The sequence below is a fragment of the Hippopotamus amphibius genome, chromosome 6, assembly GCF_030028045.1.
Source record: "Hippopotamus amphibius kiboko isolate mHipAmp2 chromosome 6, mHipAmp2.hap2, whole genome shotgun sequence".
Taxonomy (NCBI): Eukaryota; Metazoa; Chordata; class Mammalia; order Artiodactyla; family Hippopotamidae; genus Hippopotamus; species Hippopotamus amphibius.
Genome location: NC_080191.1, coordinates 36,332,303 through 36,358,309, shown reverse-complemented (window position 1 = coordinate 36,358,309; position 26,007 = coordinate 36,332,303). Strand labels below are relative to the sequence as shown.

The 26,007-nt window shown below is 35.0% G+C and overlaps 1 protein-coding gene across 1 annotated transcript in view; it reads right to left on the bottom strand.

Moving 5' to 3' along the window:
• The window catches only part of LAMA2 (laminin subunit alpha 2), a 604,135-nt gene that overhangs the window by 231,471 nt on the left and 346,657 nt on the right, over nucleotides 1-26,007 (bottom strand). The window contains exons 13-16 of the mRNA XM_057737971.1: nucleotides 15,673-15,774; nucleotides 14,093-14,304; nucleotides 5,810-5,921; nucleotides 68-181 (exon numbers count right to left, since the gene is read on the bottom strand). Of these exons, the coding sequence (XP_057593954.1) occupies nucleotides 68-181; nucleotides 5,810-5,921; nucleotides 14,093-14,304; nucleotides 15,673-15,774 (540 nt within the window). The remainder of the gene's footprint in view (nucleotides 1-67; nucleotides 182-5,809; nucleotides 5,922-14,092; nucleotides 14,305-15,672; nucleotides 15,775-26,007) is intronic.

Below are 26,007 nucleotides of genomic sequence, written 5' to 3'. Positions count from 1 at the left end.
AATTGCAGGGCCTGTTGAGCTGATTTCAGCCCTGTCAATCAGCATCCCCAAAGGAGAAAGCACTTACCAGGCATTCTCCGGTGATATCATCACAGGATTCAGCGTGACCAAAGCATTGACAGGGTTCACAGATGCCACCGAAAATAGTGCCGTTAACTCGTCTGTGCCTAGGCCAACAAGACTGAAAGGAAGATAGGGTTTCAAGTTAATCTCAGGGATTTTTAAGAAGTTTGCCTTTTGTTTTTATTGGATAAAGGAAAGTATTTAGGTAGCAAACCCAGCAAGTGTGCTTGTCAAAGTGTTGCCATTATAGAAATATTGCTACAGAGCTATGCCTCCTGACACGGGGGCTTCGTACTGACCTTAGTGTTATTGGCAGGTATGAGATTAGAGGAAGCATTAGCTTGATGTCTTTTCTGAAACAGCAAAATAAAGCAGAGATATAAAGAACTGAAACATGACAGTCTCAAAGTAAAAAGCACAGGTAAGAAAATGGAAGAAAAAGTACTGAAAAAAAGCAGCCGACATAAATGCACTCTTCAGAACCTCACCCTAAGAGAGCACCTAATGTCATTCCAAGGAATGTAGATTCTCTGGAATGTCCTCCCTTTCCCACATACAAACTGCCCTTAACTCTCACTTTCAGAAAATCTTTGCAATCATTTGGAGAAAAGGTATCACCTGCTCCTATATTTGATCACAAACACAATCATTTATATCTCTCATTTTCAACTTCCTCCATCCTATTACACTTTCTCAAACTTAGATAAAATAGTATATGATTTATTTACCCTATATTACCTTGATATTTTATTTTATAGCATTATTCTACTAGAACACTACTTATATCCATCATTTCTTTTTTAAGCTTGAAACACTTTATCATACAAAAATAGAAATCTGATTAGAAAAAGGATATTTGGGTTTTAGTGTATCTGCGTGTCTGTGCTGGCTTTCAGTTCACAGTCATGTTTAAGTTTCTCTTCTGTAGGGGGGCACTACAAATTAGAAAGATGCAAAATAAGGGGGGCAAACATTGCTGCCCTCTAGGAGCTTATGATTTCCCTCAAGTTAAAATTCCATTTTGTGGGTTATTTACTATATTTCTAGATGGTTAACTACAACATAATATATCATGAAAAGGCCTTTTTTTTTCCAGTTGAAAGTGGAAACAAGAGAGAAACCACTGAAGTAATAAAGAATATAGAATTGCATTGTGTATTGCTGGCAATGTTCCTTCTGCCTCAGGATATGAGGACTCAAATTTGAACATCGATAGCAAACACACACAAAAAAGGGTGAGCTGATACTTCATAACTGAAAGGAAAACAAAACCAACTTTCCTCTTCATATGGGTAGGACAGAAAAGGTGTCAATTATCTAACCCTTTCTAATAATTTCTCCTCATTAAAAATGTTGTCACCCTAGACTCATTATAGAAGAGATTTTGTAATGTAATATATATTACTAAAAACTGGTGAAGCTACATATCCAGAAGGGGGTAGAAATTAAGCGTGTTGATAACAGGGAGATAACTGATTTACTGTTTTCAGGACAAATATTCATGGAATTGTCATTAATAAGGGATGTGTGTGTGTGCGTGCGTGTGTGTGTGTGTGTGTGTGTATCTGCAAATGTATTACTCATACCACATCCTCTTTCTTCAAATTTCCCAACTCCTTACACCTTTCTCTTAGCCAGTAATTTCATCTCATTAGTCACAGAGAAAACTGAAGCCATTGGAAGCCAAATTTCCACTACCAAGTCCACGAGCATAAGTGTATATCTCCATTTGTCATATTCCCTTCTGGAACAGGCATGAGGGATTCCTCATCCTCTCAAAGGAATATCACTGCACTTGTAATCCGTATTCCATTATCTATTGCCTTCCCAATATTTCCTCTCTGTGCTGCATCAGTAATAGCTTTCCTTTCTGTTGGATCGTTACTATCAGCTCAAAAAGATGATCTAGTATCTCCACCAAAAATTAGCTAACAGAAAAAAAAAGACAAAATTACTTCCTTAATATCCCATAACTTTCAGTTACCTTCCTGTTTTCCTTTTCAGTAAGACTGTGCCAAAAAGAATGGACATATGTATATGTATAACTGATTCACTTTGCTGTACACCTGAAACTAACACAACATTGTAAATCAACTATATTCCAATAAAAGTTTTTTAAAAAAAGAAAAAAAGTTTAAAAAAAAAATATTTTTCTTCCTCACTTCCCTTTTATGCTTCATTCCATCCTAATCTGTCTTTTGCTATTACCACTTGATTAAAACTGCTCTTGTCCATGTCACCAAACTCCCGGGAGCCAAATCCAATGAACAATTCTACAATTAACATTTTATTCGATCTCTCATCAAGATATGGTTTAATTGATTCTTATATCCCTCAAAAGCCCTCTTCTCACAACTTCCGTAGTATTACAGTCCCAAAGTTTCCACCCCGTGTCTTTGCTGTCTCCTCTGCTTCAACCCACTTCTCATTGTTAGGAACTCCTGGGGGCTTAGTCACTTTTCTTTTTCTTTCCACACTTTCTCCCAGGTCATTTTACTCAGTCCCCTAGTTGATGATTCCTTCTAAATACATATCTCTAGACCAGACAGATCTGAGTTTAAGACCTACACTGGACACTGACAATACATTCCATAGCTCTTTCAAATCTATACTTCTAAATAGATCGTTGATTTCATCCTCCCCATCACAGCTGTTCCTCTCCCAGTTTTCCTCAGCTCAGTTAATGGCACCACATCCAAGTGCTCAAGCTCGTCATCTAACTCATTCTTAAAATCTTTACTTTTTCAACTCTCCTGTGGCATGTCTATCAGTAAGTCCTATTGGTTCTGCTACCAAAATATATTTAGAATAAACACATGTTTTTCTACATCCTCTGTCATTATCCTAGTAAACCACTATCATCGTTGCATTCTACCACAATAGCATATTAACCATTTTCCTTCCTCCCATTCCTGCCATGTACAATATGTCCTACACACAGTAGTTAGAATGACTTTTTCAAAAAATATAACTCAGATTATGGCATCACTCAGCTTAAAGCCCTCTTTTCATTGCACTTAAGACAAAACCACAAGTTCTCATCATGCATGCAAAGCTCTGAATGGCCTGGCTCCTTCAGTCACATCTTGTGCCACATCTCCCCCTTGCTTACTAAGATCCAGCCATACCTGCCTCCTCTCAGCTCCTTGCTGACTCCAAACTCTGTTTCACTTCCTAATCAGTTCCTTTTACCTAAGCTGACCCTAAACTCAGTTTAGATGCTATCACTTCAGAAAACCTTCCTGACAACCTCTCATAAAGTAGTCCCTCCCATCTAATCTTCCTACACCTGTTCTCAGTACCTCTATCAAGGCACCCTGTTTCTTCATGGAATTTATCATGTTTATTTAAATTTTCTTTGTGGTATGTTGTCTAGCCTACCATTAAATGTAATGTCCTTGAGGTCAGAGACTGTATCTGTATTGTTCATCACATTACCATCATGTCAAGAGTCTTGATTGTCTCAAAATACATGCTCATTGATATCTGTTAGCAAAAATGAAAGTATGAACAATTCCATGAAGTGGTTAATATTCCCATCATATGGAAGAGGAAACTCAGATTTCAATTAAAATACTTTTTTTTTAGTACCCAACTTTGCTTTCACTTCCTCATCTGTCCTACTTGTCAAGTGAAATGAATTATGATACTAGGAAAGTATGAAAATATTTGACAGATGAACTGTGGAGGAATTTATAAGAAGTAGAAATGAGAAAAAAAGATTCTGAATTAACGTTGTGGCCCTGAACAAAGCGGAAGAGAATGATCTATAATGGAGCCATATAATGTGTTTTTGGTAAGCTAGAATGAAGACATTAATGGTCTTTGGAGCTTACTCAGCTTTTAAAGGATCCAGTGATATTAGTGATAACAAAACTAGAGTGCCTGGCCTTAGGAACTCAACAAAAAAGCAAATGAAATTAAGAAAGGATAGGAATAGATAATAGCGAGCTTATGGATAGGAAGTTTCAATAAAGAAAAGAAGGAATGATTAAAGAGTTTTCTTATCCCTGCTCTGCTTCTTTGTTTCGACTCTTCCACACTCGCTCGCTTCCTACCTGATTGTTACCATTATTTAGCATCCAATTTGAGGTTTTTCCACCCCAGGATACTTTCTGTGACATCTCTTTCCACTGGAATTGCTCACCTCTTTGGAAGATTATTGCACTTATGTTCTGTACCACTTACTGGTGCCTTAATTATATAGTGTTGTGATCCAATTTGTCATAGGTATTTGTTCTGTCTCCCTAAACAGATTGTTAGCTCTTTAAGAACAGGTATAGTGATGTAATCTTCCTGATAATCCCCTCGGCATCTAGGGCAGAATTTACCAAAGATTCTCAACAAATACTTTTGAAGAAAGCAAAGAAGAAACAAAACACGTAGCCAATTAAGTAATTCTAATATTTAGACAATTTTAGATTCAATGGGTATTTGAAATCTGTATAAAAGATGACGAAGAGTACTGAGTATAGCCAATGCGGGAACAAGTGTTAAAAGCAAGAACAGAATTAAGGTATTTATTATTTCAGTTGAAATAAGAACATAAAGGTTCAAAGAGAGCTTTCTGGTTTGAAACAAAAGCTTCTAGGCTCTTAATAAAAGAATACATTTCATCAAATAGAGCATGTATTTTACATGTAAAATCAAATTTGAGTTGACAGAGCTAATTCATTTCCATGATTATTTTTCTCTACTCTATATGAATTTTGGAAAAGTGACAGTGAATTACATTTAGTTTTATTTCTAGACAGGTGAATCTGAGCCAAGTTAAAGAAAACACATTTGTCACAAATATGACTCTAAGCCCTGTGTACCCTCGGGAAGCGTGCATTATTTTAAAGTACAAGAGAACTGACAAAGCAAGGCCTAGGGTGTTTCTGTGAATGGCTTAATGGGGTAGTGTGCTGAAGTGGAACATCTTGGTACACTCAGATGATTCCTTAAAGGCACCATTTTTAAAGAATTTAAGCTCCTACTTATCTGCAAGCCATGCCCTCTATCAGGGAAATGGTGTTTATATTTTTTTGACCAGATTTCAAGTAAAATCAATTTTCAAACTACCTAAAGAAAATACATAAAAATAAATAAAAATGATTACCTTAGAATGACACACTGTGATATGAAGAAACATTAGTCTTATTATAAATCTAGAATATTGAGACAATAATAAATATCTCAAACTTTAGGTGCTAAACAAATCAGAGACCTGAAGGAAATTTTCTAGATCTGGGTATTTCTTCCACATATTATGTTCTTGACATTTTAAAGATTGAGTCCTTCAGATGATTGTGATTTGGTTGTATTCTTAGGAATAAAGTAGAGAAAGAATGTGGTATGTAGGATTAAAAAGTGGGGAAAGAATGAAAAAGAAGAGTGCTAAATTATTAATAAGTATTCAGGTGGAAATGAAAGAGAAATACATTGAAACATTATTCTACCATCATTTATCCTATTTTATCAACAGATTAAATAGAAAACAAATACTTAAAAAACATCAGATTTTTAGCTATGTCATAAGGTAAAATATCTCTAAAAGAAATGCGATTTCAAGATGACATTGTATGAGTAATACTATCTGAAAGTCAAGACTTTTTGGCAGACACTGGAGTTTCTTCTTGAAGTAATAATACAGTATCATTTGTGCAATGTTTGATGAAAAAACTAAACTTATCTTAGAATAGTTTATGGAAAGTAATGTTGAAGGAACTTGGAATGTGCTGAAGTTATATTCTTGCAAACTTACTTCACAGGAGGAGCCTGTATACCCTGGTGGACATTGACAAACTTCCACAGCTGTTGCAATGCTTCCATCAGTAGGATTGGGGACAGCAGATTCAAGGCCAACAGAGCTCAGCCTGGAGCAGAAGGAAAAAGAGATGGTAAATAAGTAAACAAGATCCTAGGTGCGAGGAATAGTACAGGAACAATGATGTAAATACAGCACATTTTTACGTTGAGAAAGAAGGCAAGTGAATATCCATAACGTGAAGCTTTGGTCATTCATCATATTAGGCAAAGTCAGCCCAGTTTAAAGTGCTCACAATCAGTATCACAATCAAATGCTGAAAAGATAGAAGACCATTCTTGCTCATTTCTTGGTTTTTGCCTATGTGTTTTGATTTCCCTTTCTTTTTTCTTTTTTTTTTTGAGCTACAGAGTTTAAAATCATAGTTGAAGGAACTTTAAAAGCATAAAACATTCATATGATGGATTTATTTTTAACATTTAAACTAGAAAAGCTGAAGGACACAATATTAATATTCAGTCCTACTTTTTAAAGAAAAATGAAAGAAAAAAAGAAAGAAAAGAAAAGAAAGATGGAAATTATTTTGGTTGCTTTTTCTCAGAAATAATTCCTCACGTTGGTAGGTAAAAGTGAAACTTTATCAAATGCTCAGTTGAATTAGTTAGAACTACTTTCCTCAGTTATTTTGGGCCTAAGTTAAATTCATTGTTTTCTGTATTTACGGGCTTCATTTTATTGGTACTTCTGTACAATCTGGGGATTTTAGTAGAGAGATTTGGTATCATTCATTATTTCTAGGAAAAGCTGGTTTGGCCAAATTGAAAAATGCTGCTACTTAAGTGGTATATATGTATATTGTGTGTATGTATTTCTTTCCAAATGTGCAATCAATATACATTCACAATTTAAATAAATGTCATTGGTGTCTTACTGGCTTTTTCCCACTAAAAAAAATAAAATAAAATGTAAAATCTTCATTGTTAAGAACACAAACTTAGGAGTCAGACAGATCAAGATTCATATCCTGTCTCTGACATTTACCAGTCCCATAGCCTAGGAGAAATTACTTAACATCTCTAGGCCTCAGTATTGTCATCTATGTAACAGAGATAATATAAGAATCCATACATAATGAACTTGATTAAAGAATTAAGTGAAATAATGAATGTAAAGTTCTTGATACAGTACATTACTCATGTATGTTGTTATAAAATGATAGGCATGTATTAACATACATTGACTGTTGAAATAGGATCAAAATGACAACATAAATAGTACAAAAAATACTATTTCCATCCCCCAAACTAGATTTTTGTCATTATAATGTATTAAAATAAATTTTAAATAAGCTCTAAGAGCACAAAATTAAATGACTGCTATTGATTCATAATGATAATTATTGTTTTTTAAAATAATTGATAGATCTCTGTAACACATAATATGCTATTATTTAACCATAAAAAAGATGCAACTGACTCTTGCATTTTTAGTTGCTTTCTTAAGAGTGGTGGTAGATTTTTATTGATTGGCAATTCACAATTAACGAAGAGCTTGCCAATTTGAGAATCTATGTTGTAATCAAGCCAGAGAACAAAGTTAATGGGCTCATTAAATGTATCTTCGAAAGTGACAACCTTTAACCAAGTTGTAAGCATTTCAGCAAGTTTCTAAAATCTATTGTTTTTACCCCGATTTTCTTAGTCCTAGATGCTTGATAATATCTTAGAACGTGTATAAGTTTATACATAATCAAGAAGAGGAAAAGGAAAATCAACTTGAAATCTTAGAAAATAGGCATTTGGGTGGGACTGACCTAGGTGCTGAGTGCTAGCTGGCATTCTCTAAAGACAAATGAATTATCTTTAGCTACAGATTGACTCATCTGACTATTTCTTAGATGCTTTCTTCTCTGGGGGCACAGTTTAGACAACTTGGCAGAAGGTCCTAAACTGGTAAGCATTAAAAATCACTGTTTTATAGTGTTTACGTTATATAGGATTGAAAAAAATTTTCAAACTTTTATTTTTTCTGCCAAATAAACTTGTATATACTGGCAATATTTTTTTTAATTGAGATAAAATTCACATACTATAAACTAACCACTTTTAAGTATCATTTAATACAGTCACAGTGTTGTACAACCACCATCCCTATCTAGTTCCAAACATTTTCATTAGCCCCTTTCCCCCTCCATAATAAAATCCTGTATCTATCAAGGAGTCATACTCTGTTCCACTGTTCCCCCAACCCCTGGCAACCAAGGACCTGCTTCTGTCTCCCGGGATTTACGTATCCTGGATATTTCATACAGGTGGACGTATATAATACATGACCCTTTGTGTCTGGCTTCTCTCTGCTAGGATAATGTTTTCAAGGTTCATCCATGTTGTAGCACATATCAGTATTTCATGCATTTTTATGGATGAGTAATATTCTATTGTATCAATATACCACATTTTCTTTACCCATTCATCTGTTGATGGAAGGTTGCCTATTTCCACTTATCGGCTATTGTAAATATACTGCTGTAAACATTTGTATACAAATATTTTTGAGTACCTGTTTTTAATTCTTTGGGGCATATAACTAGGAGTGGAATTTCTAGATCTGCCAATTCTTAACACAGCATAAGGTTTGGAAGAGTTACTAAAATAAGGATAGTATTTGTTTATGCTAACATGAGCTTATGAGCTACTCCTTAAGGACAGAGAACCTGTTGTGTCATCTCTCTACCTAGCCTGATCATCTCAATACATTTTTGTTGGATGGATGAATCTACGCATGGATACAAGGATAGATGGATAGTGGGTAGATGAATAGATAGATGGATACACAACAAATACATATATAAATGAATAAATAAATGGATAGATGAAAGGAACGTAGTTATATTACAGTGAGTAACATACTCCATAACAAATGATATGCTGAAGCTCAGCATCCACATTTCAGATCAATAAAATCAGTTAAGTAGAAGAAAACTTACTTGTTTCATCTAACAAAGAAAATAAATTGAAAACTGTTAGTGTTAGGACTTGAGGCCAGAGGCCAGAACTCATCTGAATTTATTGTGACATCTAATTGCCTGCAATTAATGGACTGTCACATGACAAACGTATTTCTGATCACTTTAATTTCAGAATTAGATGATTTCATGATTACTATACTAGTTGATTATCATACAAAAGACTATCACAACTTACTAAATAGCAGCCTGGTCAGTTGTATATAGATATAGTCCCAGGATTTTCAATATAAAATTAATAAGCAAAACATAAAGAAAGAGAATTGGAATGTTTTAAAATAGAAAAATGAGTAATTGACTACTTTAAGAAACAATATAAAATAGAACAAAATCAAAACAAAAATATTTTCAATGAACTGCCAACTTTCATTTGTCTTTTGAAACAACAGATGTTCCTCTCCTTAATCTGTGTAACCATTTTGAGCTATGAGAAATTTCAACATTCAAACATCTTCCAGCAATATTCCACATTAGTATTCACGGAGCAGTCCCAACATTCATTAGGTTCTGCTATTTGTTAAATGGGATTTTAATGCATTTAACTGTTTTTAGTGTTATTCATGAAGAAGGCTGCAGTTTGTTCTTTCTTTTTCCCTTTAATATGGTCATTTTCTTTTCTTGAAACAGGCTGCATTCATTTAAATAGATAATGCTGGTAGTAATAAATTACTAAAGTTTGGAGATGCTTGAACTGTCAAAGATTTGTCAACTAAGTCAAATGCTTTAGCTGGCTAGTTCTCCTTATTACTATGAGTGGGAGGTACAGATAAGATAATGGATGAAGAGAAGAGATATAATTATATAAGCTAGTGTTGAAAATATTGAAATCATATAAGAAACATTGTCCTGGAACCGTCTTAAAGATTGTTCTTAATATTTTTGTTTTACTATATTGTCCACCAGAGTTAGATATGTCATGCTTCCCCAAAAAAGAAAAGAAAAAAACCCCAAATTATCCTTTAAACAACAGGACATTTGATCTTAAAATTCTTTCAAATAATTATTTTTTAACTCACCTTTTTTATACAGATCTCTATTTAATTCTACTTAAACAAATGTTACTTAAACAAAGGTTAGTCGCCATAGATAAAGATTTTATCACTGTTCAGGTGCTTTGTTCTATTTCATTTTTGACAAAACATAAGATGATGATTTAGAACTTCCTTTAGCCTCTGTCTTCTGGAAGTTCCACAAAGTGCTACTCAATTAGTGAAGCCTGATCATTTTTACTTCATTCCTAAAAGGCAACACAATCATTCACTGGCTCAGTCAATGTCTGAGTGGGCCTTCTGGGAACAAGTTGGACATTTTCTCCAAACATTTTCGATCCCATACCAAGTAAGGGAAATAATGGACAGAATCTGCTACTGTTGCAGCCATGCATCAAAAATATATTAAATACTAATATGAGAATTCATCCTTTCCCCCTTAGTCCTACAAGGATGCACTGTGCACACTTCCATTGTATTCTTTATTATACTACTACAAACATAGTACGTCTGCCTTCATATTCGACTATGTATTCTTTGAATTCAATGTCATTTATCCATCTTTGTATCCTTTTTCCTTAGCCTAGAACTATCACATCATAATAATTACTGTGTACTGAGTGTCTTCTGTGCACTATATGGGAACTTGAGACATATCGCCTTTAAATATTAATGAAACCAATGTAGTAATCATCTTTTTGTCCACATTTACAAAAGGAAGACCCTGAAGCTCAGAGAAGTAAAGTGTCTAGTCTATAGAATCCTCTTAGTAAATGGTGCTGCACAGACTCAAACCCAAACCCAGTGGTTAGCCTGTTACCGGACATTCCCTCCCAACGTATACTAGATAGCAGGTCAGGTGTTTTAGATACATCATTTTCTCATCTAGCATTCAATCTTGAAAGTTAGATACTGTTTCTGCCATTTTACAGAAGAGAGAGCTGAGACTCAAGTACACAGGGAAGGGATTCAGTAAATGCTGGCAGACTGAATGAATCCAATACTACAGAGTAGATTTAGGAGGTAGTCAAAGATAATGGGGAGAAAACACATGTGGGTATGAACCCTGGTTGAACCTCTTCCCAACAGCAAGTTACATAAATCTTTTTTAGAGTCCTAGAACCCTCATCATAATAATTTCTTCAAAATATGGTTACTTGTATCATTAATAGTGCTGAATACTAACAGCACTATTTCTATAATCATCAAAGCACTCGCTGGTTTATAAGGATTTTTCTAGGTTATTTATTACATAAATTCCGTGTAATAGTTTTGAAACCAAAAAAAATTACTTTTAAAAGGCATGTGAAAACATTTTGCCTTGGAGAAATTTCGTATTTCTTTTCAAGCAATGAAGACATGTGTGTTGTATCACAATAAAGTCATGATGGGCTCAGTTATGCTGTGGCAACAAACAACTCCAAATTCTCAGTGGCTTAACAGAAAAAAGTTTACTTATGTAATATCCTCTGCAGTTCTAGGTAACTGTTCAGGGCAGCTGACCTGCATGTGCTGTCAATATTTTAGGCCGTTTTGATCTTCTGGTAGCTGGGTAAGCTCCACAGAGTCTCATACTAGCAATTCAATGCTTTTCCAGGGTTTGTAGGGAGGGAGAGAGGAATAATACATCATTTCAGCCCACATTTCATTGGTCAAACCAAGTCCTATGACCACACCTACCCTCAAAGGAAATACACTATTTCAAAAGGAAGAGAATAAAAATTTGATGAACTGTGCTAATGTCTACTATAGGGTATAAGAAAAATATCAAGTTAAATATCAAGGATGCTACTAAACATAAGGTTTGGAGAATTTAAAGGAGAAAGATACACAGTTCTAGTTGATTTCTCTTACATTCTTAAAGGAAGAATAAAAATTTTCCATTTTTATCTTCTTATCAATGATGACTACGAGAAGGAAATTAATTGTATCGTGTGGGCATCTCAGCATTGTGGAAAAGAATGACAGCAAAAATGGTCTCAATTTTAGAAATATCAGTCCAAGCTTTATTCTAGATGTCTCCAGGTCTTAACAGTACTTGGAGAAAATGGTATTCCCTGGAACTGATGCAGGTCAGATAGAAATGCTTCGGATTTTTGTGCTGATTTGCCATTAGCAAAGCACTAATGCAGTCCTCTAATTCCACTCTCATAGTGACTTTTTGATGTTGGCAAGCAATTGTCCTCCTCCTTATTTTACAGATTAGGTAACTGAAATCCAAAGAGGTCAAAACGACACATTTCCAACTATCAAATAGCTAAGTTGAAAACAGAAGTCAAAATCCTGACCTGCAGCCCAGTTCTCCTTCCACTATTCAATTCCAGTTCCTCCATAACCAGAGGAACATAAGCCCATTTGCTGAGAGAACTACCATGAAAGTAAATCTTCCTTAAATAATTCTGAACATGAATTTCTGTTGAGATAGCTTCAGTTTACTTGTGCTTGCACACAAGCTGTATACCAAGCTGGAAGCCTACTGCGCAAGACAAGTTGAAATCAATTCGAGTGATGCTTTATAAATATGACTCAATCCACTAGTAGATCAGAGATAAATAAAATATAACAAGCTTACTGACTCAGGATTCAGGCTGACTTTCGTCTCACCTGAAGTGGGTCGGAGTTTCAAATACGACATGGCTTTCACTTCTTGAACCACAGTGTCTTACGTAATGTATGCTGCAGAAAGCACCACCTACTTGGATTAGCTCGTGAGTCAGATCCCATAGCCATACTCTGTGAACACGTTGCTCGTGTATGGGGAAACCTCAAAAAGCTCGAATGAAACTAGTGATTTTAAGGTGGGTGGACCCTAAAGTTATCTGACATGAATCAGGGGGGCTCATGCCTTTGCATTAACTAGTCTGAGAAGCAATGCTGGCAGAAAGAAATAAGCTCCCCTTGCCACTTTTTGTCAGTTTGCTTGTCATTTATTTTGAAATCCAGAGGACTCATCTCTTTGTACTCTTTAAACATCATGACAATCTCTATTTACTAAACGTGAAAAAACATAATTAATTCCTAAGTGCTGCTTCTCATCTTCACGGCATTTAAACCCAGCTTCTAGCTGAACTGACTATGCAAAAGAGGCGCATTGTTTGGCAGTGGTTCTGTTTATGAATCTGCGATTCTCTCCTTTGGGAGATGGTAATGATGATTACACTTAGTTGAAATACTACAAGTGAAAGACAAACTAGGCAGCACAAGCAAATGAAGGAGGTCAGGGAGCACCAGCAAATAAAAACCCCTCTTGCAGATAAACCAGTGTTGGAGACACTGCTTTGATTACGGGTATGCCAAGTTGTCAGTTTGGGGTCACACTTGGTCATCTAACTTAACGTGATTCAGGACAAAATTGCCATGAGAGCTTGTGTTATTTACTATTAGAGTAGAAAAGGAGAAAGGAAAAGAGCTCATTCAGACACAATGTTAAAATTTTGTCAGAAAAATACATCATTGTTTTAAAAATGGAAAGCACAGCAGCCTACAGCCAGCCTCTTATAGGCATTTGGTTCAAGTCGGCGAGTTCTCTCTCTAAGGAAAAAAAATGGAGAACAGAGAGGAATAATCCTTTGAAAGTATTCTAGGTAATGATCACTTTACATAATTGTCACATATAATTTTCCCCCTGAAAGGTAGGCACTATTATCTCCACTTCACATTTGAAGAAATCAAGTTTCCACAAGGACCAACCACATGCCAAAGGTCACACATATAATAAGCAATAGAGCTAATTGAATTCCTAGTCAAGTTACCTCCAAAGCTCATACTTTCCTTTATGTCATGCAGCCATTATAGTATTATACTATTTTATAAAAAACTTGTAGTTATTTAAATGAAGGTGCTTATATTTCTCATTATAAACAATATGCTATTAAGTCAGAGACTATTGAATTAATTTTATGGAAGAAAATATTTTACAAACCACTTTCTGAATATGGGTATCATGGAATTATATCAGTTTAGTTTTCCACTATCATAAAGGAGGCTTTATTTTCCAGTATAGCATTTCTCAGTATAGGGATCATTTTTATTGCATGTTCTGGCAGAATTGAGAAAGAATCATCAGTACTAAAAAAATGACTAAGACAAATTCATCTTGAGTATGTAAAATTTTAAAGCTTAATAGAAACACTTCAGAAAACCAGTGCTCCGTTCTTATCTACCATTTGAAGACAGCAAACCTTAGGGATCTTCAGTCACTCAGCACATGCGTGCTTGCCCCAAGGTAAATGTGTAAACACTGGGAGATGCAGTTCTTGAGTTTACCTGAAGATGGCATCCATCCCAAGGCTGTATGTGATTTGTATGAGGACTCTTTTTAAATTTGCAAGCACGGTCATAAACTCTTTCCTACTGACTGGGAAATTTGTGCCATGTATGGTAAATAATTCTTCTTTAAGTGACAACACATTAATATGTTCTTCAGATGGTTGCAGATACACCTCATCTTGGGCTGTGCTGATTCTCAAGTCATTTCCCTAAAGGGAAAAAGAAAGTATAAAAGGGTAAAACTGTGAAAAAAGGGATTCTCCTCAGTAGGTTTTAAATTTCAGGTTAGCTTCCCATGTCAGTCAGCATATTTCTAGTATGTATAAAAGGCAGAGAAAACAATTTAAATATTAGCCTTAACCAGATGCACCACAAAGTATAAGCTTCCTGGCTATACATGACTTTGGTTCCCCCATTAATTAAAATAATAAATACCTGGCAACTCATAGATATATGTGATTACAAATGCTTCAGTTTTATAGAAGTGCACAAAAGTTGCATATTTCAAATATACTATTTTATAGTGAACGTGGGTTGTATAGGAAAATAGGGAAGAAAACAGAACAGTGTATGAAGCTATTGTTTTAAAGGACTCTTCAATCTGGGAAAAAAAACAAAACAAGAAAAAATCCTGCAGTTTAATGTTCACAATAGAATAATGGCATCATTATCATTTGGGTTAAGCTTTTATTTTAGTTCATTTGTATTAATAATACATAACTTCTCAACATTTTACATTTAGAGAACCCCTTTTATCTCAAAGAAATTCCATGACATAGCTGTAGTTTCACACACGTACATATGTAATGATATATATCACCCAGAACACTTCATCTAATACTGGGAACGTTCATTTTGGGGGAAGAATTTTTTTTTATTGATTCTCATGCATGAAAATTTCAAGACAAAAAACAACAGAACCTGTGCTAAACACAGATCCATTTGGACTCATAAATATGCATGAAATGTGTGCCTTTGTGTGAATTGAGGGGAAGGCACGTTATTATGTGAAAGGAAGAGTATGGGAAAAGATGGAAGACAGCCTTTATGATAACTTTAGGCTTCTAGCATTTGGGAACTGCCTATGGCCCTCCAAATCCCAAAAGCAGTTTCTTCTATATTTTTCTTACCTAAATTAGGAGTTTTGCAGTCAAGATTTAACTAAATAAATGTTTCCTTTTCCCATTTACTTCTACCTAATACAAACAAAGAAATAAACAATAAAATCTACTTGGAAGCAAGGAGAGATGGAGAAAGTACAACTATGTAAATCAGCCATTTGCCTAAACACTTTCAGTATTGGAGGTTGTATTCTTGGGAACATGGTCATTAACTTTTAAATTTAAATTCCAAGTCTGTTCTAAAAATACCCCTTACCACTTGAACCCAATGCCTATGCTCAGGCTTCTAGATGTTTCTCAGAGTGAAACATAAGGCTGGCATAAAAAATTTCCCAAGATATGGTATTTTTCTTCAGTAGTATGTAAATTAATGTTAAACTAGCCAGGTAAGGAATAACCTCAAATAACAGAAGAGTGTAAAGCAGTTAAGCATAAATGACACTTTTCATACTCTACCTCTAAGATCACCATAAGCTGGAGTATGTGTTCTCTATCTTCCTCCTCTTCTTCGAGGTCGTATAATATGGTAAATGTCAATTGTCCTCCAACTGCTGTGAGCTGCAAGAGAGGAGATGCGTAATCATTACAGCACAGGAGATGGGCTATTAAATCATGTTTTACTTATTATTTTAAAATTATTATATTGTCCTAGAGGGCAGGATTTGGAAGAAGCAGAAATCGTGAGCATGTGGAGTGAGAACGATAGACATTTCTTTAGGAGTAACCTTTATACGAACCTTACCCATCAACGGCAAGCCTGACACAAATATAAATTCATGTATTATTTTCCCCGGTATTGCAGGCTTGCTGAAATAGGTTAAGTTTCAGGGAACCAAACACAGCCCCTCCTGTCATTTTCCTAGTGCATAGTTCGAGCTTTACAATTCCCAAACGGAGAAGGATCTTTGTTAAAATTGGGAGATTTTTATCCATCCCTAAGGGTCACTCACTTTCTGTGGGTCTGAATGTTTTCAGCAGAGATATCACTCCATTTCACAGGCACTTTACCTAGACTATAAGCAAAGCTGGGAAATGTTATTGGTCAAAGAAAAAGAAGTGTTGCAGCAAATTTTATATCATGATAAAATTCAATCGGAACTCCCAAAGAAGATACATTTTCCCCGTGCAATTAAATATGCTTAGTTTGGATAAATATTATCCCTTTTCATTAAACAAACTTCTTTCCTTCCAACATACATGCCAAGCCCCATACAATATATGCTTGAGGTTTACATCCTCTGACATTGACAGTAACCTTGCAGAAAGGATTAAAAAAAATAGGAAAGCAAGATCATTTACAGTACAGGAATCAACATTGGAACTTGAGTGACAGACTCAATGCAAATGTTGCTGTGCTTTTTAAAAAATTCCACCCCAGCATTGTAAATAGCCTCTCATAAAACAAAGCTGATGATTTGTATTCTGCCCTTTCCTCTGCTGACAAGCAGAGACCCGGCTTTGCTGCTCTAGGCTCTCTGTGGTCTCTCACAGCAGACCCTGACCACGGAGCAATTCCCAGCGATGCTCCGGATGGAGGAGGAGGAAGCCGGATTTCTCTCAGAGTTGCTCAATAGGGAATGGAACATAGCTCGCTGTGGCTGATCGAACAGTGTTTTAAAATTGCAGCTCCTCAATGTCTTCTAAGAGCTCATGACAGGGAGCTCTACAAGAAACTAAACTTCAGAAAACTTTTATTACCCTGCTCCACTGAGAAATAACCCTACTCTAATGTCTTTTCATATATAAAATAATAAATATCTGCTTGGACTATAGCATTTGGCATCATTGTGAGTAATGAGGGGTGAATCTATGTAAAAGGCTTTTGGTTCTATTAAGATAAGCTTCCAAAATCTCACATCGCATGCTTGTTCAAAATCAGCCAGACATTTTCTCAATGACAGGAGTCTAGAAAGGCAGCAGAAAAGAATGTTTCCTATATTTCAAAGAGGACTTAAGTATTCAGAATTTCCTAAATTCATAAAAATATTTAGTAGGAGGTAGGGATTGAGTTTGGGAAGGACACTGGGATGTAGATCTATAATGTCACAAACTTTTGAGCTTTCAAATGTATTTTGATTATTTAAAATTTAGATTACATGTTATTATTCTTCTTGAGTATATTTCCCTAAAAAAAGAAAAAGAGCAACATAAATTAATTCTTAATTTCTTGAATCAACTTAAGAAACTTAGAATTAAATTTCCATTTTGCCAATAAAAAGAGCCAAAGTGTGTGTAATTTGAATATCCCAGAGGTTACGACTTAAGATGAAATGGAAAAATGTTTGATTTGTTACAATATTTGATCTGTCAATGTATTTTCCATACCTGCTTATAATAAAGTCATAGAGTATATGAAATAACATAATATGGGAGAGTAATGAGAGTGGACATGGGGAAAAACAAATAACTATATAGAAAAAGAGAGGAGGCCTTTTGCAGAGCAACAATAATATAAAACATGAACTAAGGAGAAGAATTCACTCAACCTATTCTCCCGAGGGCTTATAATAATAATAGTAATAATAATAACGAAAAAATGCTTTCTCATTCACACTTCATAAAACAACTTTTTCCCCAAACTCTTTCATGCATTTTTGATACCCATTCTTTGGCATCATTAGAACCAGTTTTTGAATCACCTAACAATTTTAATGAGTGAATCTATTTTGCTTCCACCTAAGTTTTGAAAAACAGGCAATTTAAAATAGATGCATGATACGGTTACCAGATGTTTTTTCCCCAAGCCACAAGTGTTTATTTCCATAATATTAAAATCATTGTCTACTGCACTCGCCCTAAGGTGTATATTTATGATCACCTCTATATAACTACTTAGTCAAGTACTTATTTAAAGGATTGTTTAAGATACCACCCTTCAATTTAGAGATTGAACCTTTTAGGAATAATTACTTACTCTCTGTTAAACTCCTTTGCCTCTGTTTTTCTTTCAACTCCATAAAGTAATCTCTTCATAAGCAATAAAACCAAGCATTTCCTTGTGTTGTTTCCAGCTCATGTGTCTTCCCCAAAGAGTACATACCATTGTAGAGTCTTTGTAATGATTCAATTATAAGATAATACCTTCTCTTCTAAGGAATATTATTTTGGGGGGAAATCGCTTTGAGAATACTCAGAATATAAGCGGTCCTTTCATATATAGCTTTGGATGAAGGATTCTCTGTCTCTTCTCCATCAATGTGCTGCTCTATATTCCAAATGCCATTTTTACTTGGCTCCTCCCCATGCTTGCTTCTCCACTCTCCTATAATTCCTTCAGTATCCCAATCTTCACTCTCTCCATCAAATCAAATGTGCACAGGACTGCAAGTCATCAATTGACTTTATTGTGTCCTCTAGTTATTATCTATGGTTATTTGTTAGTTTTGCTGTCAAACTCTTGAAATATGGGATATTACACTCATTTTCTTTATTTCTACCCATCCACCCTTTTCTTTTTTATCTACTGCAGCCTACTTTCCACCCTTAGTACTTCATTAAAAGTGTTTCTTGAAAGGTCATTTATCAGCTCTATCTAGCAACCACTAACGGGCTTTTGTTGAGTTCTATGTCACATGTAATAATTCTAAAGATTCTTGACTTCTTGGTCTTCTACTGCATTGAACTTTTCTGATACTTCTTCCCCTAGAGTATGTGACAGAGGTCATACTTCGTGATAGATACATTTTTCTTTTATGCTATACTCAGTATATGGAAGTCTCCAAGACTCTTACTCTCTTTTGGTCATCCTTATTGACTTTCCATTCCTTTCTCATGGATTGAACTATGTTCATACCTGGTTTCTCAATCTGTATCTTCTATCCTGTCCTGTGTCCCTGTATTAATTTTGCTCCTGGTGCCATAACAAAGGACCAGTGACTGGGTAAACAACAGAAATCTGAGGTCAGGATGTCAGCAGGGTTAGTTTCTTCTTAGGCCTTGTATTATAGATGGTCATATTTTTCATTTGTTCTCCCATGGTTTTCCTTCTGTGCTTGTTTCCGTTCTAATTGCCTCTTCTTATAAAGACAACAGTCATAGTGGATTAGGGTCCACATTAACAGCTCCATTTTAATTAATTAATTGGAATAAAAGATCCTTTCTCCAAGTACAGTCACATTTTGAGGTTGGGGGAATTCGGACTTCAACATACAATTTTGGGGGAACAATTCAGCCTATTATAGTTCTGTACTGAATGGTCATTCAATAACGTATCAAACACTTAACGTACCCAAAGTTATCTTATTATCTGGGTCTTCCCAGGAAACAACTATTTTCTTTACTTCCATGAAGCATGGGTCAAGCCAATTGCTTTGTTTCTCTACTGTTATTAGGAAACCATAGGTACAACATAATATTATTTTCACTTTATTATCTGTATCAGATTAGTGCCTCAATCCTATTCCTTGAAATGCTTCTTGCCTAACTTTCTGTTCCCATTGCTACCTCACACTCACTAGGTCCTCATCAAACATTTGAATTCAGTTCTCTGACTTCAGTCTTCTTGTTGGGGAAAGTTTTATTAACAATTACTTCTGTTGTTGTGCTTCCCTAATGAAGAACCTCCAGTGGCCCTAGGATCTATAATATCATTCAAGTTTCTGTGCAGTTTCAGTACTCTGTAGGATCTATCTAGCCCCCTGTTCACAAACTCTGTGTAGAGATGCCCCAGGGCACTGCAGTAAACTCACAAAGGCACTGTGGGATGCTGTAAATGTTTGAAAGCAATACAGCAATACTATATATCTGTTGGACGCCACGCAAAAAACTAGCTCTAGGTAGTTCACAGTTTTCACAGATAATGCTATATTCCTCTAGAGGAGGTTCTCAAAATTTTGCGCTATGTTTTGTTTACTTGCATTTTCAGCCATGTCATATCTTTGTTAAGCAAAGTTTTCAGTGGATGCTGTGATTAAAAACAAAAACAACAACAACAAAAAACAAGTATTGTACAAAAATCAATGTGAAGCAGAAAATAAAGGTAGGAGTGTCTGATCTGATTCTAGGTTTTGAAAACTTGAACATTACCCAGCAAGCAAGATCCTACTAGTAATTGTGGTAATTTATGAAGAAAAGAAGTTATTATATTGTTTAAATTTGTGCATTATTTTTTAATGATTGCTAAATTGTTAAATTACAAATATTTAAGTTGTTTAGCCCTAACTACTGTGGTGTATTTCAGTTGACCTAGAAGGCTTTATGAAAAAAATATGGAGACACTAAGAATACCACAAACTGGAAAAGTTTTGGAACTCCCAATCTAGCCTCTTTTTGTATCTATCCATTCTGCTACTTACATGTGCTTAAAGTAATTTTCCTGCTGAAATTCTCATTCCTACAGCTCTCTGACCATTCACATGCTGCTTTCTTTCTTTACTACTGGACAGAAGACTGACGGGAAAAAGTTCTTTCAGTGATATCCTTAAAGTCTACTGAGGAGTCAGTGGCAACCACAACTAGTAAAAGAGCTAAAGGACTCAAGAACAGGTAGAGCTCTGTATAAACCAACTCACCCAAAAACACTGAAGAATTCCAACAAAACATCACATGACATTTGTAAGTTGTGTGTACTATGCATAACTTTAACGTCCCACAATTTGGGACTTTTTAGACTCAATTTTATATTTGAGGTTTTCATATTAGTCCATTTTGGGGACAACGTTGATTTCTCTAATTTTACAGAGCGCTGCATGTACAGCCAATAGAATATTTCATTTTCTCCTGCCATTTAGGAACTAAACTGTCATTGTTCTATTGGCTAGAGAAATATGCTTTTCCACAGGTAGAAATAAGTGCAATTCCAGTTTGCTTTAGGGCAATTCTTATATTTACTGGATGGATTAGACTATATTTACCAGAGATGAAAAGTGTATCCCTTTTCAATACCAAGTGAATTTAATGAAAATATTTCATTCCATAGGAGTCCCCAAAGACCTAGCCTTTTACATTTCTGCTTATCTACTAAGCAAAATTCTCTTTGGGGACATTCAGATATCAAATTGCGAATGCACTGCAGGACGAAGGAGCAGCACCCATCCATTCTTGGAGATGGTGCAGTGCTAAGCCCTTGACTCTCCTGATCCTCAAATTCACCCCATTAAGAAAAGAGCAACACAGTAGATGTTTCCCGTGAGTACCTGTTTTAATTCTACCTTCAGGGGAAAGAAACAGCTTGACTGCAAGTAACATTATAGTCACTATGCAATATATAACCTAATGTCACACATAATAATGTAGTGTGCATGCAGCACATTGCATTAAAGATTTAATGAGGCGGGAAAGTTTTCCCTCATGAGCAGAAAAGGCTAAAGTTAATTCATAAAACCAAGCTTTACAAAAGTATTTAGTATTAGGTTTTGTGTATTCTAGCCTCTCTCTTTTCTGCCCCCAACTCAAGAAATATGAATTGAGGGGTGAAGGATGGATGATCTATGGAGGACAAGATATCTGCAAGAATATTTTTCTCAGAAAAATAAGCCTGGATTATTTGGTTCTCTGATGTCAAAACATCATCACTCTTACTCCACAAAATGGGGTGTGAAACCTAATATTTGCTTTTCTTACCAGAGCAAATATTTCAGAAGGGATATGCTAAAATCAAATGAGGAAAAGGTTTTGTAATATTGAGCAGGATAAGGGAAACATATCTCTCAATTTCCATTTAGTATCACAAAGAGGGCAGTGATTCATCTTTCTAGATTCCAAAGCCCCAGAACCTTAAACTCTGAAAAGGTATCCTCCCATTTAAGTGTTTATTAATGTATCTATTTATGGAGCTCTCTTTCAAAACAGAAAAAGTATTCCACTTCAGGTTTTGTTATGCTTTTCCATACTTTTATAACACTGAGATAAGAGCGTGTTTCTCTCCTTTCAAAACTTGATAATTATTAGAATAGAACAGATGCAAGGGGATCTGAATTAAAGAACAGGCAGTATTTACATGGGAGATCTTAAAGTTACATCATTTTTAATGCATAGAAAATAGACTAGGAGTTGTGGGTGTCAAATGGAGACAATACATCCTAGAAATGTTGCTTTGGAAGGCAAGAGGCTACTTTATGTAGTCCAGGAGATACAAAGAAAAACCATGAGAAATTTTACTTTCTGACTGCCTTATTCCTTCCTTTCTTTTCCTCCTCTCTGTTTGCTCTTCCCGCCTTCTTTCCTTCCTTTTACACATCTCCCCCTACCCATCGCCCCCTATCTTCTTCTCCTCTTTCTTTTGATTTTTTTTCTTCTTCTTAGACTTGGCCTTTTCCAACCTAATAAGATAATTTTGCACTCTTCTGTATTTTGTGTCATCTAAAGTTCATATGTATCCAAAGCAGTGATTAAAGTCATGAACGTATCAGGGCTAAGGACAGAGTTTTGCGGCAGCCTACCAGGGATGCTCCCTCAGTGTAACACTCGCTAACTGACCAATCAGTATCCTTGCAGCCCAGTCCTCAAACTGCTTATGGAACTACTCAAACTTATTTATTCTACCCAATTTTCACTATGCTTTTCCAAATTCTCATAACCTAGTATCGATATACAATGTTTCTTATTAATAATGCCAAGAGATGTTCATTACAGAGTTTTGATTGGCAGAGGGAAAACAAAGTAATTGTGAGAGATACATCTAGAGGAGTTGAGAAGTCAATATGAAATTCCCATATGAATTTTTGTTAAATTAATTGTTTATTCACTAGAATAACACCAACCTATTTTCAGCAGAAGCTTTCTGTCTCCTGTGTAACAAAGTAAGGTCCAATTATACTTTCCCTATACTCAGTTATGTCTCAAAGCAAAAGGAATTATAAGGATTTGATTAGGTAAGAATGTTTCTGGTTGCAACTGAAAACCAGACAATTAGTGGTTCTCCTATAACAAGAAGTCCAAAGGTAGACACATCAAACTTTTAAAAACTACAATGAATGGGTTAATTTTTTTTCTACCTCATTTTCTACAAACACTTAGATCCATTTGGGGGCACTTAAAAATATAAACACCTCATGAATAGATTTGCTAAACATTACATAGAAGACGAAGTACTTAGAAGTACAACATCCCTTACATAAATTAGTATTTAGTGTTTTCCCTAAGTTCTCTGACTTAGAGAACTACTTGCTACCTTGTGACATGCACTGATCAAGTATTGAGTTGAAATAGTACAGTCTCAACAGATGTGAGTAAATGGTAGCAGCCAAATTCTCCAAACTGCTTTTTGTTATCAGGCCCAGACTCAAAAATAGGATTTTTGCAACAGCTGTTTGTCTTCTGTTTACTTATTATGTTTGGCTGGAAGCTTCCATTAGTACTCTTTCTGTGGGTTGGATTAATTTATGAGTAAATATTCAGTACAAAAAAATACATGTATATACATAATTAAACATTGATCTAATCAAATAAACCATAAATTATGGTTTTACACATACATAAGTTTCTTATTGACTAGGGCTTAATTTTTTTCTTTAAGTCCCCTGCCAAGAAAATAGAAAACTGTATCCTCGTGATATACAACATTGATCTGATTAAAATAACAGGACCCATTTAATCCAAGTTCCATTAAGTTAAATAGAAACAGACTTACTATTTTCACATAAATGACAAATAAATGAAAACAAAATATACAATCCTTGTGGGAAATTTATGAAAACGCTGTAAAAAAGGGTTATCAGCATTGCTATTTTCTATGTGAATGAGAATTTTAGTTAACCTTTCTCTTACTGCTTAAATATTTTGTCTTATAAGTATATTCATTACTTTGATAGTATATGGCTATTGTATAGCCTTTCCCCCTCTTATTGCAAAAGTAGCAACAAGGGTGTAATAAATAGAGCTTTCCTCTTGCCCAAAGGCAATTCTAACAGTTTATATCTTTAGCAACACTAAGTGTGGTAGGAAGTGCTATATGTTTAAATAAGCTCAATTAATTTTAGGCTATAATATTTAAAAAGAGGTTATTTTGAAATAGCAGTCAACTTATTTCCCTCAAAGGCAGAAGCCAGAACATGTCTTGGAATACTATTTTAATTTAATGCTAAGTTAGTCTACCACTATTCTCTTTTCTTTCCTCCCTCATTCGTGAACTTTGCAGTTGAGTATTATAGCAGTAGAAGCTGATTATGAATTTTAGCAGGAAAGATTCCCAAATGTGCAGTGGAAACTAAGTCACACACCAGAGGAGAATCAACAGGCTAATAAAATATATTCAAGTATCTTCTTCCAGAATGAACAGATAAAGCATTGTGTAAGTTATCTGACATGTCTATTAATGTGGAGTCAGATGTAAATCACGCAAAAGATCAAACCCATTCCTGGAGATTTTCCAGACCTAATTTTGGATCCTGCTTCTGCCGTTAAATTGCTGTATGGCCCTTGGGAAAGTTATTTATGCAATCAGAGTCTCAGTTAATTTTCACTAAAATGAGCTGAATTACACCTACCTCAGAATTTTGTTCTGAGGATGAAATAAGAAAATACACCCTGGCACCCAGTTCACAGTATATAATTAATCAATATTATAAGTTATACTGTTTTAATATATTTTCAAAATTAAATATACACACACTTCACACTAAAAACCTAATCATAATAATATTTATTTCATGATTCGAAGTGCACTTTAAAATTTTAGGGTTTCTGGAAGAGTCACAGTGATGGCAGGATTCAGATCTTATTCACGTTTTAATGTTTCCCTCTGGTACTCTGCATAAGTAGCTCACAGATAGTAGATGGTACATAAATATCTGCTGAATTTTAATCAAATTCAACACCATATATCATTTCAATGTATTACAGATGGAGAAGGAATAAAAAAAAACTTAGAAAATTTGTACTACCCCATGAGATAACTTGAAGTTGTTATTAAAGTAGGTCTTTATTGGTTTCTCTATTTTCTTTATCAGTCCTAAAAACAAACCAAACTAGATATGTTGATTTGAACTTTTTGGTGATTTGATCTTACCACTGGAACTTACTCTACTGCTGACTGGCAAACTAGAAGTGCATTTGTTTTAAAATAAGGAACCTTTAGCACTGGGAAGTTTGATCTGCAATTGAAGGGAAAATCAATATTTAAGTCATTTAGACATTTACACACATGAAGCAACTATATGCCATTACTTTTCACAAGCTTCTATATGTGAGGATAATAGTGCAATTTCCAGCATCCACTAATACATATTTTATAAGTCATAAGCACATTTTCAATACGTTCTGATATATTGGCAAACAATGTACTCTCTGTATTAAGAAGATACCTAGCATACAGATTAAAGGAAGCAATGATCCAACTGCGATCATAGCCAGTCAGAGCAAATTCTTGACATCACTGTTTAAGAGAATAGTTGACAAATTAGAGTCCATTCAAAGAGGAGAGACCAGGATGTTGATGGCTGTAAAAGCTGAGCAAAAGGTTTAATGGGAATAGTTAACCTTAAAAAGAAAAGACTTAGGGAAAACATGATTGTTTTCTCGAATGTTTGAAGGTCTAGCGTATGTAATAGGAAGAAAACTTGCTCTGTTTGTAGCACAGAAATTGAGTCTATATAAGGAAGTGGGGGGGAAGAAGTATTGTTTGGTCATGTGTAAAAATTAACCTCTAATATTTAGAATTGTTGAAAATGGAATGAAGTACCTTGTAGGGTATCCATATCCCTGAAGATATATGAATAGAGGTTCATCTGTCTGGGATGATGGAGGAGGAATGCCTACATCAGCTGAAAGGTTGGACTAGATTTGAAATCACTGGGCAACTTGCAATTCCACCATGTTAAGTTTTGAAGCTACTTTATTATTAGTTTATTGATA